Genomic DNA, 13975 nt, shown 5'->3' on the forward strand with positions numbered 1-13975 from the left:
TTTGTTTTATGTATTGAACATCTTGGCTGCTGCCATTCGCCTTGACCCAAACATTAATGGAGTAATGGTGAGGGACAGGGGAATTCAAATTATCTCAATTTGCAGATGATATTCTATGGACACTAACACAACTACATATTACCCTCCCTGACATGCATGCTCTTTTGGGAAAGTTTGGTCAACTGATAGGCTACAAAGTTATCAATAACAAAACAGAAGCGCTTCAGCTAAATGTCTCAGAATATAGATTATATCCACTTACGGAAAACCATAATTACAGATGGAAGGACACCTCCCTTAGATTATTATTATTTATTACTGTAATCCATTAATTCCATGGCACTTTACATGTGAAAAGGGGTATACATAATAAAAACCAGTACAGTAATCTTAAACAATACAAGTCACGAATGGTACAGGAAGAGAGAGGACCCTGCCCGCGAGGGCTCACAATCTACAAGGGAACATAACGAGGGTTTCAATTATCCTCTAGCTATAAAACATTATACAAGCATAATTATCCATAATTATTCTTGGAACTTAGGCAATTACTTAATATATGGAACAAGCTTCCATTATCTCATAGCTGTAAAAATGACCAAACTTCCAAAACTTTTATACCTGTTTGAAACCCTTCCTGTTTGTGTCCCTTATAGGGAACTAGGTAATGTTCAATCATTTATTATTCAATTTATTTGGGCACACAAAAGGCAAAGGATTAAAAATCAAATTATGCTTGCGAGTAAATCTAGAGGATTGGTTGTCCCTGATATCATCATGTATTATAGGGCAGCTCATCTTCGGCATATCCCATTGCGGTCTAATCTCAGAGCAGCCGTGGTTTAACAAGCAACTTTTCTGTTTGCAGGTAGAGTGGATATGCACTCCAGAACCCTATTACCATTTAACACGCTACACACCAGGTATAATCTACCGGCTAAGGCTGTGTGCACACGCTGCGGAAAAGGTGCGGATTCATCCGCGCGGATTTTGTACAATCCGCAGGTGAAACCGCAGGTCAAAAGACCTGCGGTTTTACCTGCGGATTGCTCTGCGGTTTTGCCCTGCGGTTTTTCATCTCCTCAATGGAGGAGATGGCAAACCGCAGGAGAATCCGCAGAAAGAATTGACATGTCAATTCTTTCTGCGGATTGAAAACCGCAGATAATCCGCGCGGAAAATTCCGCACCGTCTGCACTGCGGTTTTTGATTCCCATAGGGAATCATGGTACTGTACACCGCAGCAGAAACTGCTGCGGGTCCGCAGCGGCCAAAACCGCTGCGGAACCGCAGCAAAATCCGCAGCGTGTGCACACAGCCTTACTCTCCCTACAGATACTTGCAGATCAGACACTATATGCACTCCCTTTATTCCACCTTGAGGCTGTGTGCACACGATGCAGATTTGCAGCGGATCTGCAGCGGATTTTACCGCGCAGAAACGTTGCATATCCGCATTGTGATGTACAGTAGCCTTAAAATCAATTTAAAAAAAAAAACCCGCTGTGCAGACGCTGCGGATTTTTCCGCGCGGTTTCCCTGCGGTACAAAATCCGCAGCATGTTACTTCTTTTGTGCGGTTTTCCATCTCCCCTGTCACCAAATCCGCAGTGGGAAAACCGCAGTGGAAAACCGCACAAAAACCGCAAGAAAAATGGAAGAAATCCGCAGGAAAAATGCAGGTCATTTGACCTGCGGATTTCTTCCATTCTGCACGGAAAAATCCGCAGGGCCAAAAAGTACGTCTGCACTCAGCCTTAAAGTCTCTTACCTCACATATTTTGAATTGTGTAGAGCTGGTGTTTCAACTAAGGGCCTTATATTGGATATTTACAAGATATTAATTAATCCTCATCCGGATGAGCACCCTAAATATTCTTATATGAGTAAGGCCTGTTTCACACAACATTTTTTTTGTCAGTTAAAATCCGCTAAAATGGTGGACAACGGATCCGTTCCTGTACTGACCACAACGTTTGGCACCGGACCGTTGTTTTAACGGATCCGTCGAAGGAAGAATTTTAAAGGAACCGCTGCCTGCGGACGAGAGAGAGAGAGAAAGAAAAAGAGAAAGAGAGAGAGAGAGAAATTTTTTTTCTGCCGCCAGAACAGGGTTTAGGGTTAAATTTGCGGCCGAGGCAAATACACCGGGCATCTGCAATGTAAAATCCGGATCCAGACCGCCGAAAAAACGTTGCATTGTCCGTCCAGGCATGTTGGCAGACGCCAAAATTTTGGCGGATCCGCAAAAATACGGATGGCCATCCGTCAAGATCCGCCAGTAATGCAACTCAATGGGAGAAAAAACGGATCCGCCAACCAAAATGGCGGATCCGTTTTTTTTTGCAAAACGGCGGATTTTGACTGATGGTCAAAAACTGATGTGTGAAACAGGCCTTAATGGGAAGGTTTTTGGGACAACCTCTTCCACCCTGTATTTGGCAGGAGATCTGGAAAAACGCAGTCAAAACTTCTACATGTTACACCTACAGAGAAAACCAGGATAAACTACTCATGTTCTGATCTCATACTCCTTATTTTCTGCATAAACTCAACACTGCCATCCCTAGTTGTTGTTGTTGGAGATGTGGGGGATGAGGAAGGTGACCTACCCCATTTGTTCTGATCATGCCCAAATATTCTAGCTCTCTGGGAATATGTCAAGTCCCTGATTTATAAAGTCACCGGTCATCAGATCCCCTTGGGTCCAATTTTTTATTTACTCAATATATCACCATTTCAACTAGGTCATCAAGTCAAACAGCATTTATTACAGATAACAATGGCTGCCAGATGTTTGAAAGCCTGTAAGTGGAAGTCGATTCATCCCTCATCGAACACTGAACTCCAGTCGCGAATACAAGAAGTATGGAATATCTCATGGCTATGTTGAATAATACTGTTGATCGTTTCAATGGAGTTTGGACATGTATTGGGTTCAGAGAGACTACTAATAAATGCAGTTAAAGTTAGTTGTTATGGGTCATATATTAGGTATAGGTTTTACCTCCATCCACTCCCCCTTCTGTCTGTGTCTTGTAGGGTCGGGATTTTAGTTTAAGCTCCATATTGAGATGCAGATTTATTACACTGTGCCTACTCAATATTGATGATAAATCTGTTTATTGTTAGAAACAGCATCCAGTTTTGCTATAATAAGAAATCTGTTCTTGTATTGAAGGATTTGAATTTTCCTTTCTTTTCTGTAATACTACTCTAAAAAAACTTAATAAAATTCAATTATAGATGTAACAAGCTGGTGTCAGATGTTTGGCTCGGCAAGTGTCAAAAGTTTGGACATGCCTCATGCAAAATTTTCTTTGTTCTTATTGGAATGTGCAAATTGTTGATTTAGAAGTCAATAGGGGTAGTGGTCGCTAAGGATCGCCAGGAGGGCGGCAAAAAAATGTAGGAGTCAATGATCCACTGCAGCTCCAGACGTTCACCTCCAATGGAGGAAAGTGAACTTGGAAGATGAGAGTGAACGGTCAGCGGAGCGCTAGGAACACAAGGAAAAGACAATTGTTGATGAAGACGAGGTTACAGTTGAAACGCGTTGTGGGCTAAAGAAGAAACAATTGTCTTTTCCTTGTGTTCCTAGCGCTCTGCTGACCGTTCACTCTCATCTTCCAAATTGTAGATTTAGGCTGAATGCATTAAAACCCACAAAGTAACACCTAGGGAAACAAGAATTAAAGAAACCATAACAGTATTTTAAACCTTAGATACCTCAAGGAAGTTCCTTTTACTCTGATGACAGCTTTACAATTCCTTGTCATTCCCATAGGGAGATTTATTAGGTAGTCATCAAGAATGCCTTTCCAACAGTCTTAAATGAGCACGTGTTGGCTATTTTGCCTTCCCAATGTGTTATAACGTGGCCAAACCATTTCAAATGGGTTGACTTTGGGTGATTGAAAAGGCCATGTCATCTGATGCAGCACCCCTTCCCTTTCCCACTTGGCACATAGTAATTACAGTACATAGCCTGGAGCTGTGGTTTAGGTCATTATCCTGAGGCAAAACAAATTCTCACATTATACCTATGCAGATGGGATGGCATATTGTTGCAGAATGCTATAGTAGGCATGCTAGGGAAATGTGCCTGGAATTTGGAATAAATCACCAACACTGTCAACAGCAAAGCATCCACACACCCTTACACATTCCCCTCTGGCACTATATAACAGGAAAGATAAACCACCCCAATGAAACGCAGTTTTAGGGGTCATGAATTCAAAGTGTTTATGCCATAAAACTGCAATAAAAAACTTTTTAAAGTCACAAATTTTTTGTGCAACGCAAAGTTGCACAAAAATCTTGCATTTTTTGGCATTTTCACACCAGTCCCATCTAGCAATGCCAAAGTGAGTGGAAAACGGATGGGATGGCAACATGTGCCCATCTAATTAATAACCAGACATGAGATTTTGTGACGAGTTGCATGCCACTTGTAAGATGCATCCGATTCTTTAAATGGTGTGTGCCTGTTAATGAATCAGGCTTCTCATACTCTACCACCATGCCCTTTTATTGTGTACGACAGACTTAATGAATCAGTGCTATAGTGCTTATACAAGTGTAAAGTAGGTGCATGTACATGGCGAAATATCTACAAGTGTTCTCTGAATTCCGTTTGCTGATGTTTATTGATAGTTGCTTATATCTCTTAACCATCATATAATCCTCCAAATTGCTTTCACTTTCTCCTTTAGTTGTGTGACTTAAGTTTGACCTTAAGTTTTCTACAATTTGTCAATGGAAAGATTTTAAATAATGTAAAAAGGCTTTTCCCATGTGTGATTTCTCTTACATTTAAGAGAATATAAAACATATTCCACATGCTCAACATAAAAATGGCTTCTCCCCTGTGTGAGTTCTCAGATGCACAACAAGAGTGGATTTATGGGAATAACATTTCCCACATTCTGAACAAGAAAATGGTTTCTCCCCTGTGTGGCTTCTCTGATGTCTAACAAGTTTTGTTTTAATGTTGTAGCATTTCCCACATTCTAAACATGAAAATGGCTTCTCCCCTGTGTGAATTCTCTCATGTGAAACAAGATCGGGTTTGTAAGTAAAACATTTCCCACATTCTAGGCATGCAAATGGCTTCTCCCCTGTATGAATTCTCTGATGTCTAACAAGATCGTATTTTCCTATAAAACATTTCCCACACACCCAACAGGAAAATGGCTTCATTCCTGTGTGTATTCTCTGATGTCGAGCAAGACATGATTTTCTTTTAAAACATTTCCCACATTCTGAACATGAAAATGGCTTCTCCCCTGTGTGATTTTTTTCATGTCTAACAAGATCTGATTTTCCAAGAAAACATTTCCCACATGTTAAACATGAATATGGCTTCACCTCTGTATGAAGTCTCTGATGTGTAACAAGACTTGATTTCTGCTTAAAAGTTTTCCTACATTCTGAACATGAGAATAGCTGCTCCCCTGAATAAGCTATTTGATGGTCAACATTCCTCCTGATATTTTTGTTTTGAACAGTTTGTAATGAGTCAGAGCACAGGAAATGTTGAAACGAGTCAGATGATAGATCTTTACTGTGAAGGACTAAAGGTATATCTTGAATAATGGCATCATCTTCATATTTATTTAGTGTAATACCGTGATCATCTTTAACATCTGAAAATACCAGAATCTCTGAGCTTCCAATACAGTCATCTGTAAAAAACAAAAAAAAAAATTGTTCAAAAATGCTGCCTTTCTGTAATCATGTGTCTTTAAAACTAGAAATAACAAGAAACCACCCAAAAGAAAATATTCAAAGAATCACATATAAAATCAAACTAAACACAATACATGTAAACATGATAAACATGATAACAGAACAAATGGAGGAGACCTGAACGTAGGCAAGGAAAAGGATAAAGCTCAATACAGACCCTGGGGGAGCGGGGTAAATAAGAATCACTTGTGCACAGCTACCCTTTCATAAAGAAAGCATGTGAAACGCGCGTCTGGGCCCGCAAGGAAGGTTGCAGTGGTCTGGACCTACCATGGTAAGCAGGTGCTTATTCTTGTGACATCTCATGCTATTTACACATAGATATATCCTACTATTATCCACAGTGTTTCCTACTTGGTACCACTTGCATGCACCATTAGGCTTCTTTTACACTTACCGTGTTTTTGCAGGTTGTTTTTGCGGCCCCAATAAATTTCTATGGGGCCACAAAATCGGCCCGCAAAAATTCCACGGTGTGCCGTATGGCCATATTTGCGACTGTGAAAAAAGATCGAGACTGCTCGATCTTTTTTCACGGCGTACGGACACGGCTCCCGTTGCATATCAATGGGGCCGCAAAAACAAACGGAAGTTTGTTTTTGCGGTGCAACCTCACTTCCACCGTGTTTTTTTTTTCCAATACTATTTCCATAGTATTGGAAACATGAAAAACAGCGATCCGCAAGTATTTTGCGGTCCGTTATTGCGGCAGACCGTAAAAATTGCGGCGATACGGCCCGCAAAAAAAAAAAACTGGCATGTGTAAAAGAAGCCTTATTGTGATTCTTATTTACCCTGATCCCCAGTTCTATATTGATCCTTAGCCTTTTCCTTGCCTTCCTTCAAGTTTCCTCCATTTGTTCTCTTATCATGTTTATATGTATGTTATTTAGTTTGATTTTATATGTGGTTCTCTAATAAATATTATTTGTACATTTAATTTTCGGTGGTCTCTTGTTACTCCGTTTAGTTTCTAGTTTTGGTACATTATGTGGAGTACTCCACTTTTGCGATTATATTTTGGTTACATGTTGGGAGAGCTTGACCCTAGTATGCGCTCAGCCCTAATACATAAATTGTGCCTTTTGATTACTGTTTTAGTTTAAACTTGTTTCTTTGTACATACATATTTGAATCTTGTATACTCACTTAGACACAAGAAAATTCAAGTGAAAAGGTGTAAAGAAACACGAGTGAAACAAACCATAGTTAGTAGCTAGTGTTACCACAATGATTCTTTAAAGCACACCCTTTTTCTTATGATGAGAGCTATGCACACCCTTGCCATTCTCTCAAGCAGCTTCATCAGGTATTCAAACATTATGGCTTTCCAACTGTCCTGAATGTGTTTCCTGAGGTGCTTCGCACTTGTTGGCTGCTTTGCTTTCATCTGTGGTTCAACTCATCCCAAAACATCTCAATTGGATAGATGTGATTATGTACAATATGTCATGTGACACAGCTCTACATCCCCCTCCTGTTTGGTCACACAGCCTGCAAGTGTTTTTTTATTATTGTCCTGTTGTAGCACAAATAATGGTCCCTCTGAGTGAAAATATGTTGGATAGGAAATTGTTGTGAAGTTATGTCGTTGTCCTGTATTCTGAATATCATAGTGTCACCAGCATCCCCACACATCCCCCTGCATGTTTCACAGTGGGCACCACACACGTAGAAACCATCCGCTCACAATTTCTGCTTCTCGTAAAGACAAGGGGGTTAACACCAAAAAGCACAAATTTTGGCTCATCAGACCTCTGCTTTTATGTCCAGTTCTTGTGTTGCTTGGTCTTGTGTTTGTGGTCCTTACTAGGGGTTTCTTAGCAGCAAATTAACCATAAAGATCTGATTCTCGCAGTCTCTTCTGAACAGTTAATGTTGTGATATGTCTGCTTCTTGATGCCTGTGCACTATTTATGAGGGCTATTTAACTGAGATTTTGTCAATTTACTGATTTTGAGGAAAGTAATTCAAATTAACAACCTCGGCAGCAGAGGCAATTCTTTTCAAATCTTTCTTACCTTGGGTGGTACACATGAAATACAGTTTAATCAAAGTCATTAATGGATTTCATGACCAAACTTAAAGATACATGACGTCACATCTGTGCACCCTCTGCCTGAACAGTCACAGTGCACAGAGCCAAAAGACAGCGACCCTGAGGAGTCTGGAGGAGAGCAGCGACCAGCAAGGAAAGGTGAGCATTTCATTTTTTTAATGTTTGGAGCATCTTATGGGGCCAAGTACATATGGAGCAGTATATGGGGCCGATTACATATGGAGAATTTTATGGGGCCAATTACATATGAAGCATCTTATGGGGCCCATTATATATGAAGCATTATAATATACTGTATGGAGTATTATATGGTGCTGATTATACTGTATGGAGCATTATATGGGGCTCATACTGTACGGAGCAATATATGGGGCTCATTATTCTGTATGGAGCACTATGTGGTGCCCATAATACTGTGTGGAGCAACATATGGGGGTCATTCTTTATGGAGCACTATGTGGTGCCCATAATATTGCATGGTGCACTATATGGGGCTCTATTCTGTATGGAGCAATATATGGGGCTCATTACTCTGTATGGAGCGCTATCAGATGCCCATAATGCTGTATGGAGAAATATACTGTCCGGTTTCTGAGTTATCGATATCACTCATGTAATGTAAGAAGCAAGAAAAATCTTTGCCATTGTACTATACTTACACACATGGTCAAAATTGTTGGTACCCTAGTTTAGTGACAGAAAAACCCACAATGGTGACAGCACTGGAAGCCACCGACAGAAAAGGGCCCTTGTGCAAGAACAATATATGGGCACTTTGCAGCCCAAGAGCTCCTAAAAATACAAATTTGCACCTGCTTTGGAGGTAGAAATGGCCCCCCCTTACCTCTTAGGCCCCTGTGCAGCCGCACTCGTTGCACCAATGATATGTCCGCCCCTGGGTGACAGAAATAGCTTGAATCTGACAAAAGTAATAAATCAAAAATCTATGATAATGAACAAAGGAAACTCAGACACTGCTTTTCAACCATGCTTTCACAGAATTTTTTTTTTAAAATAAAACTCATGAAATAGGCCTGGACAGAAATGATGGTACCGCTGAAAATAAAGTAACAAAAGGGACATGAAAAATCAAGGCGTGTTCACTAATTAACATCACAGGTGTCTACAATCTTGGAATCAGTGAGTGGGCCTGTATGGAGGGCTACAGATACATGGTGTGTATCACACTCAACATGGTCCAAAGGAAGCAAAGGAAAGAGTTGTCTCAGGAGATTAGCAAGAAAACTGTAGACAAACATGTTAAATGAAAAGTTACAAGACCATCTCCAAGCAGCTTGATGTTCCTGTGACTACAGTTGCACATATTATTCATAAATTTAAGCTCCATGGGACTGTAGCCAACCTCCCTGAATGCAGCCGCAGGAGAAAAAATGATGACAAATCAAAGAGATGGATAATACGAATGGTAACAAAAGAGCCCAGAAAAACTTCTAAACAGATTAAAGGTGAACTTCAAGCTCAAGGAACATCAATGTCAGATCGCACCATCCATCGTTGTATGATGTGTATGATGGTGGACTGGACTTCATGGAAGACGACCAAGGAGGACACCATTGTTAAAAAAAAATCATAAAAAAGCCAGACTGGAATTTGCCAAACTACATGTTGACAAGCCACAAATCTTCTGGGAGAATGTCCTATGGACAGATGAGACAAAAATGGAACTTTTTGGCAAGGCACATCAGCTCTATGTTCACAGGTGGAAAAATGAAGCATATCAAGAAAAGAACACTGTCCCTACTGTGAAACATGGAGGAGGCTCTGTTATGTTCTGTTGCTGCTTTACTGCATCTGGCACAGGGTGTCTAGAATCTGTGCAGGGTACAATAAAATCTCAAGACTATCAAGGGATTCTAGAGAGAAATATGCTGCCCAGTGTCAGAAAGCTTGGTCTCAGTCGCAGGTCATGGGTCTTGCAACAGGATAATGATCCAAAACACAGCTAAAAACACCCAAGAATTGCTAAGATGAAAACATTGGACTATTCTGAAGTGGCTTTCTATGAGCCCTGACCTAAATCCTATTGAGCATCTTTGGAAAGAGCTGAAACATGCTATCTGGAAAAGGCAATCTTCAAACACGAGACAACTGGAGCAGTTTGGTCTTGAGTAGTGGGCCAAAACACCTGTCGGGAGGTGCAGACGTCTCATTAACAGTTACAGGAATCGATTGATTGCAGTGATTGTCTCAAAAGGTTGTGCAACAAAATATTAAGTTAAGGGTACCATCATTTCTGCCCAGGCCTATTTCATGAGTTTTATTTTTTTTTAAATTGTGTGGAAGCATGTTTGAAAAGCAATGTCTGACTTTCATTTGTTCATTTTCAGAGATTTTCGATTTATTATTACATTTGGCAGATTCAAATTATTCCTGTGCCATTGTGGGTTTTTCTGTCATTAAACGAGGGGTACCAACAATTTTGACCATGTGTGTATATTTCACTGCTGTTTCTCTGCATCATGAATTGTGGTATGTGTTAAAGAAGCCCACTGAGACTCTTTCGCCAAGGCCCACAAGAACCTGGAGCAGGCCCTGCTCTAGAGGTTCTGATAATGAAATGGAGCTTTAAAGAAATTTTGATGTTAAATGAGAAAAACAAATTTTGTAGCTTGAACAAATCATCATACAGGGAAACTATCTTGGAAACCTGTAAAAATTATTAAAAATGTCCACCCCAATTTTTATAATTAAAAAACCTTCCAGCATGATTTAAAAAGATAGAAATTATCATACTTGCCTTGCTGATCCCTATTGTCTCTTCAGAGAGGAAAAGGACTATAATCCTAGTGCCATCTATTGGAAATAGCAATCCTAAAAGTCAATGTTGAGCCTTTCCCGAGCCTTGTTACATGACTTAGGATAAAAACCAAACCAGAATCTCAATTTGCAGACACACAATTTGCATATTTCCCAGAGCAGCATTGTGGCTTTAAATCTCCTCATCCCGGCATGCTTAGCATGTCAATCTCCGCAAGGAGAAAAGATACATCTTGGTTACTGATCCCTAGACACTCTGTTTCCTATGCAATGCCTGTTTCTGTACATATCTTTTCTGCCAGACAAGCATGTGACCAATGTAGCCAATGACCAATGACCGATGGTGCAGACGCCCAGCACAATTTTGCTGTGGCCAATAATTGTCAACAGTGATGATATGTCCAATGACTGAGTGGAATTTAGGGGCTAACACTCACCTGGGTAGTCATAAGTAGGAATTTCCTCTTTACACCAATCCTCAACCTTCACATATGTCTCTGTAGTATTAATATGGGTCAGATCTTCACCCTGAAACAAATATTGGAAAAGTCACAGACAGGTGGAGAAGTCACATCTATGATCAGCTCTAATCCTGCCATCTCCACCGTTCTCATTACACAAGTATAAAGCATATAATACTGAGCACAAGACCTTCACAGCCATCTACACATCAAAGGGGAGATTTCATGTCACCTTCTCTCTATCTACCTGATGATCCTGAGGAACATTGGGATCTTCTTGTTTACAGTCCTGTGGAAGAAGAGGACGGGGACATCTCTCTGGTGTTGTTGTCCTCTTACTGGATAGATCTGGAGGAAACACATAGGGACCAAATTCATTATTTACATAGTTTTAGGCGCTCCCTCAAAATTTGTTCAGAGCAGCCTATCACGTTCACTAATCAAAGTCATTTTATGTGGAAGTGTGTGTGTAGCCCATTCACTATCCCCATCTATCACCCACTCCCTCAAGATGGCTGGACCATCATTGTAAATACACATCTGCACTTTGTGTCTCCCCCACCTCATTGTAGATTGTAAGCTCTCACGAGCAGGGTTATCTAATTTTGCTTTAATTATTGTATTGTTAACGTTGTTACTTATGACTTGTGTTTTGAAACTGTTAAACTGTAAAGCGCTGCGGAATATGTTGGCGCTATATAAATAAATATTATTATTATTATTATAGACAATTATAGGAACTGTGTATTTAGTCCTGTCTGTTACCTGGTGATGTGAGGGGCTGGGGATCCTCCATCATGACGTCCTTGTACAGATCTTTGTGCCCATCTAAATACTCCCACTCCTCCATGGAGAAATAGACAGCGACATCCTGACACCTTATAGGAACCTGACAAATACAATGATATCGTCATCACCCCAATCCCTTCATAGAGTTACTGTAAAATATCCCAGCATTCCCAGCAGTGTCACCTCTCCAGTCAGCAGCTCAATCATCTTGAGGGTGAGTTCTAGGATCTTCTGGTCATTGATGTCCTTATGTATCAGGGGTTGAGGTGGAGGCCCCGTGATTGGGCTCAGGGTTTTTCCCAATCCCTCAGACACAGGGTCCTGACAGCGCTCACTAGAAGTCTTCTTCACTACTGTGTAATCCTAGTTATGGAGAGACACATTAATAAATCTCACTACAGACGTTTCCAGAGTCCTCACCTCTCCAGTTCTGTCCATCTGTTGTTCCCATAGATAAGAATGATGTAATGTGACATCATCAGAATCTCTCACCTCTCCAGTAAGCCCAAAGAGGATCTCTAGGGTGAGGTGTAATATCCTCTCCACCATCTTTTCCCTGTCCGTATCCATCCTTTACAGGTCAATCAGGAATTCTCTTATATAGAAGATTTCCACTGAAAGGGTCCAGTATTGTGGGACCTGAATGGGCAGAAGATGTAAAATCAAAGAGAATCCAATGTAATAATACAATTACTGGAGACTTGTGTCATGGTTTGCTCAGCTTGTGGGATTAGGTAGTTCAGAGGTTAATCTGGACGGCTTCACTCTGGGATTCTGGGAGACTTCTTATAGCCTCATTGTGGGGGTCATTCCTCGTTGCTTATACTCTGACCATTGGCCGAGTGTGTGTGACCGTGTAGTGCTTGTGTCTGTGCATTGTGCCTGTGCTACTTTACGCTTGTCTGGTTCTGTCCCCGTTAAGAGTTCTGCCTGTCCCTCCTGTACTGCGCTGCTATCTCTGTGTATGACCCCCTTGGCTACGTCCTGACCATTCTCTGCTCGCCCCTCTTGTACTGCGCCGCCCTCTCCGTGTATGACCCCTGTTTTTGTCTGACCTGCGTTCACCCTCTAGAGTCACAGCCGCATACCCCCGGGTCTGCTGTCTCCCAGCGGTGCTCCACTGTGGCCCCACCCCCTCCTGTGACGTGCGGTCACATGATCGCAGGTCTTTCTGCCTCCTGCTAGTACAGCGTCCCCTCTAACCGCGGTGCTCAGGTCCCGTCTGCCTGAGCTCCCCCGCAGCACCTGATCCCCAGGCTCCCTCGCAGTGTGGGCGAGTCATCCTGTTCAGCCATGGCAGATCGCCGGTGCTGACAGGGTCTTGACAACTTGTATGCTATGTGGCAGCAGGAGTCGGGCGATTCTTCCTGTGGAACACATCACCAGCTGCTGTCTGCTCAGCACTGACCCTCCAGTTATTGTACATTTTAACACCCCCTTCCAAACAGCTAAGACTCAGTCCATTTGCCCCAGCCTCTTCATTAGCCCAAAAGTCCCTACTCTTGAAAATCCCATAAAAAATAAGAACAGATAAACTTGTCTGATTCTTGGGTTTAGCTCTTTACATTTTTGCAAGGTTAAGATATTCCTGACTGTCCAATTTCCTGTTGACGTACAGCTGTTAAAGGGTTATTCACTCAAAAGGTGGTTCCCAAGCTGTTTTTATACATATAAGATAACACAGATGGCATTCACCGGGGCCAATGTCGGCTCTGGTAAAGCAAACTCAGCTTTCCAAAGTACACTGCTTCCTCCCTGATTTTTGATAGCTCCTGATTTAGCCAGTGTGTGGTCTCTTACGGGAGCCTGCTGCAACCATATGACCTTTTTCTCATCAGTGCAGACCAACATTTCCACTGCTGGGTTCCTCCCTTTGTTTCTATTCTGTTCCTTGGGTCTCTTGGTCCTATTAACTCCTTCATAACTTGTCTCAATAACCTGACTGCAATTTCAGTGTATTCCTCTGTAAATACTATAGTACATTTCATCATATTGACTAACGCTGTAGACATTAGTTTGACCCCTTTACCCCCAAGGGTGGTTTGCACGTTAATGACCGGGCCAATTTTTACAATTCTGACCACTGTCCCTTTATGAGGTAATAACTCTGTAACGCTTCCTTGGATCCCGGTGATTC

General features: G+C 41.5%; 1 protein-coding gene across 1 annotated transcript in view; it reads right to left on the minus strand.

Annotated features, from left to right (window-relative positions):
• Positions 1-297: 297 nt before the first annotated feature.
• LOC141055943 (uncharacterized) overlaps positions 298-13975 on the minus strand; it is an 80370-nt gene continuing 66692 nt past the window's right edge. The window contains exons 11-15 of the mRNA XM_073552641.1: positions 12022-12195; positions 11815-11938; positions 11297-11397; positions 11026-11116; positions 298-5687 (exon numbers count right to left, since the gene is read on the minus strand). Of these exons, the coding sequence (XP_073408742.1) occupies positions 4846-5687; positions 11026-11116; positions 11297-11397; positions 11815-11938; positions 12022-12195 (1332 nt within the window). The 3' untranslated portion in view covers positions 298-4845. The remainder of the gene's footprint in view (positions 5688-11025; positions 11117-11296; positions 11398-11814; positions 11939-12021; positions 12196-13975) is intronic.

This window comes from Dendrobates tinctorius, unplaced genomic scaffold, assembly GCF_039654945.1.
Source record: "Dendrobates tinctorius isolate UK_male_01 unplaced genomic scaffold, ASM3965494v1 ptg000192l, whole genome shotgun sequence".
In the NCBI taxonomy this organism is placed as follows: domain Eukaryota; kingdom Metazoa; phylum Chordata; class Amphibia; order Anura; family Dendrobatidae; genus Dendrobates; species Dendrobates tinctorius.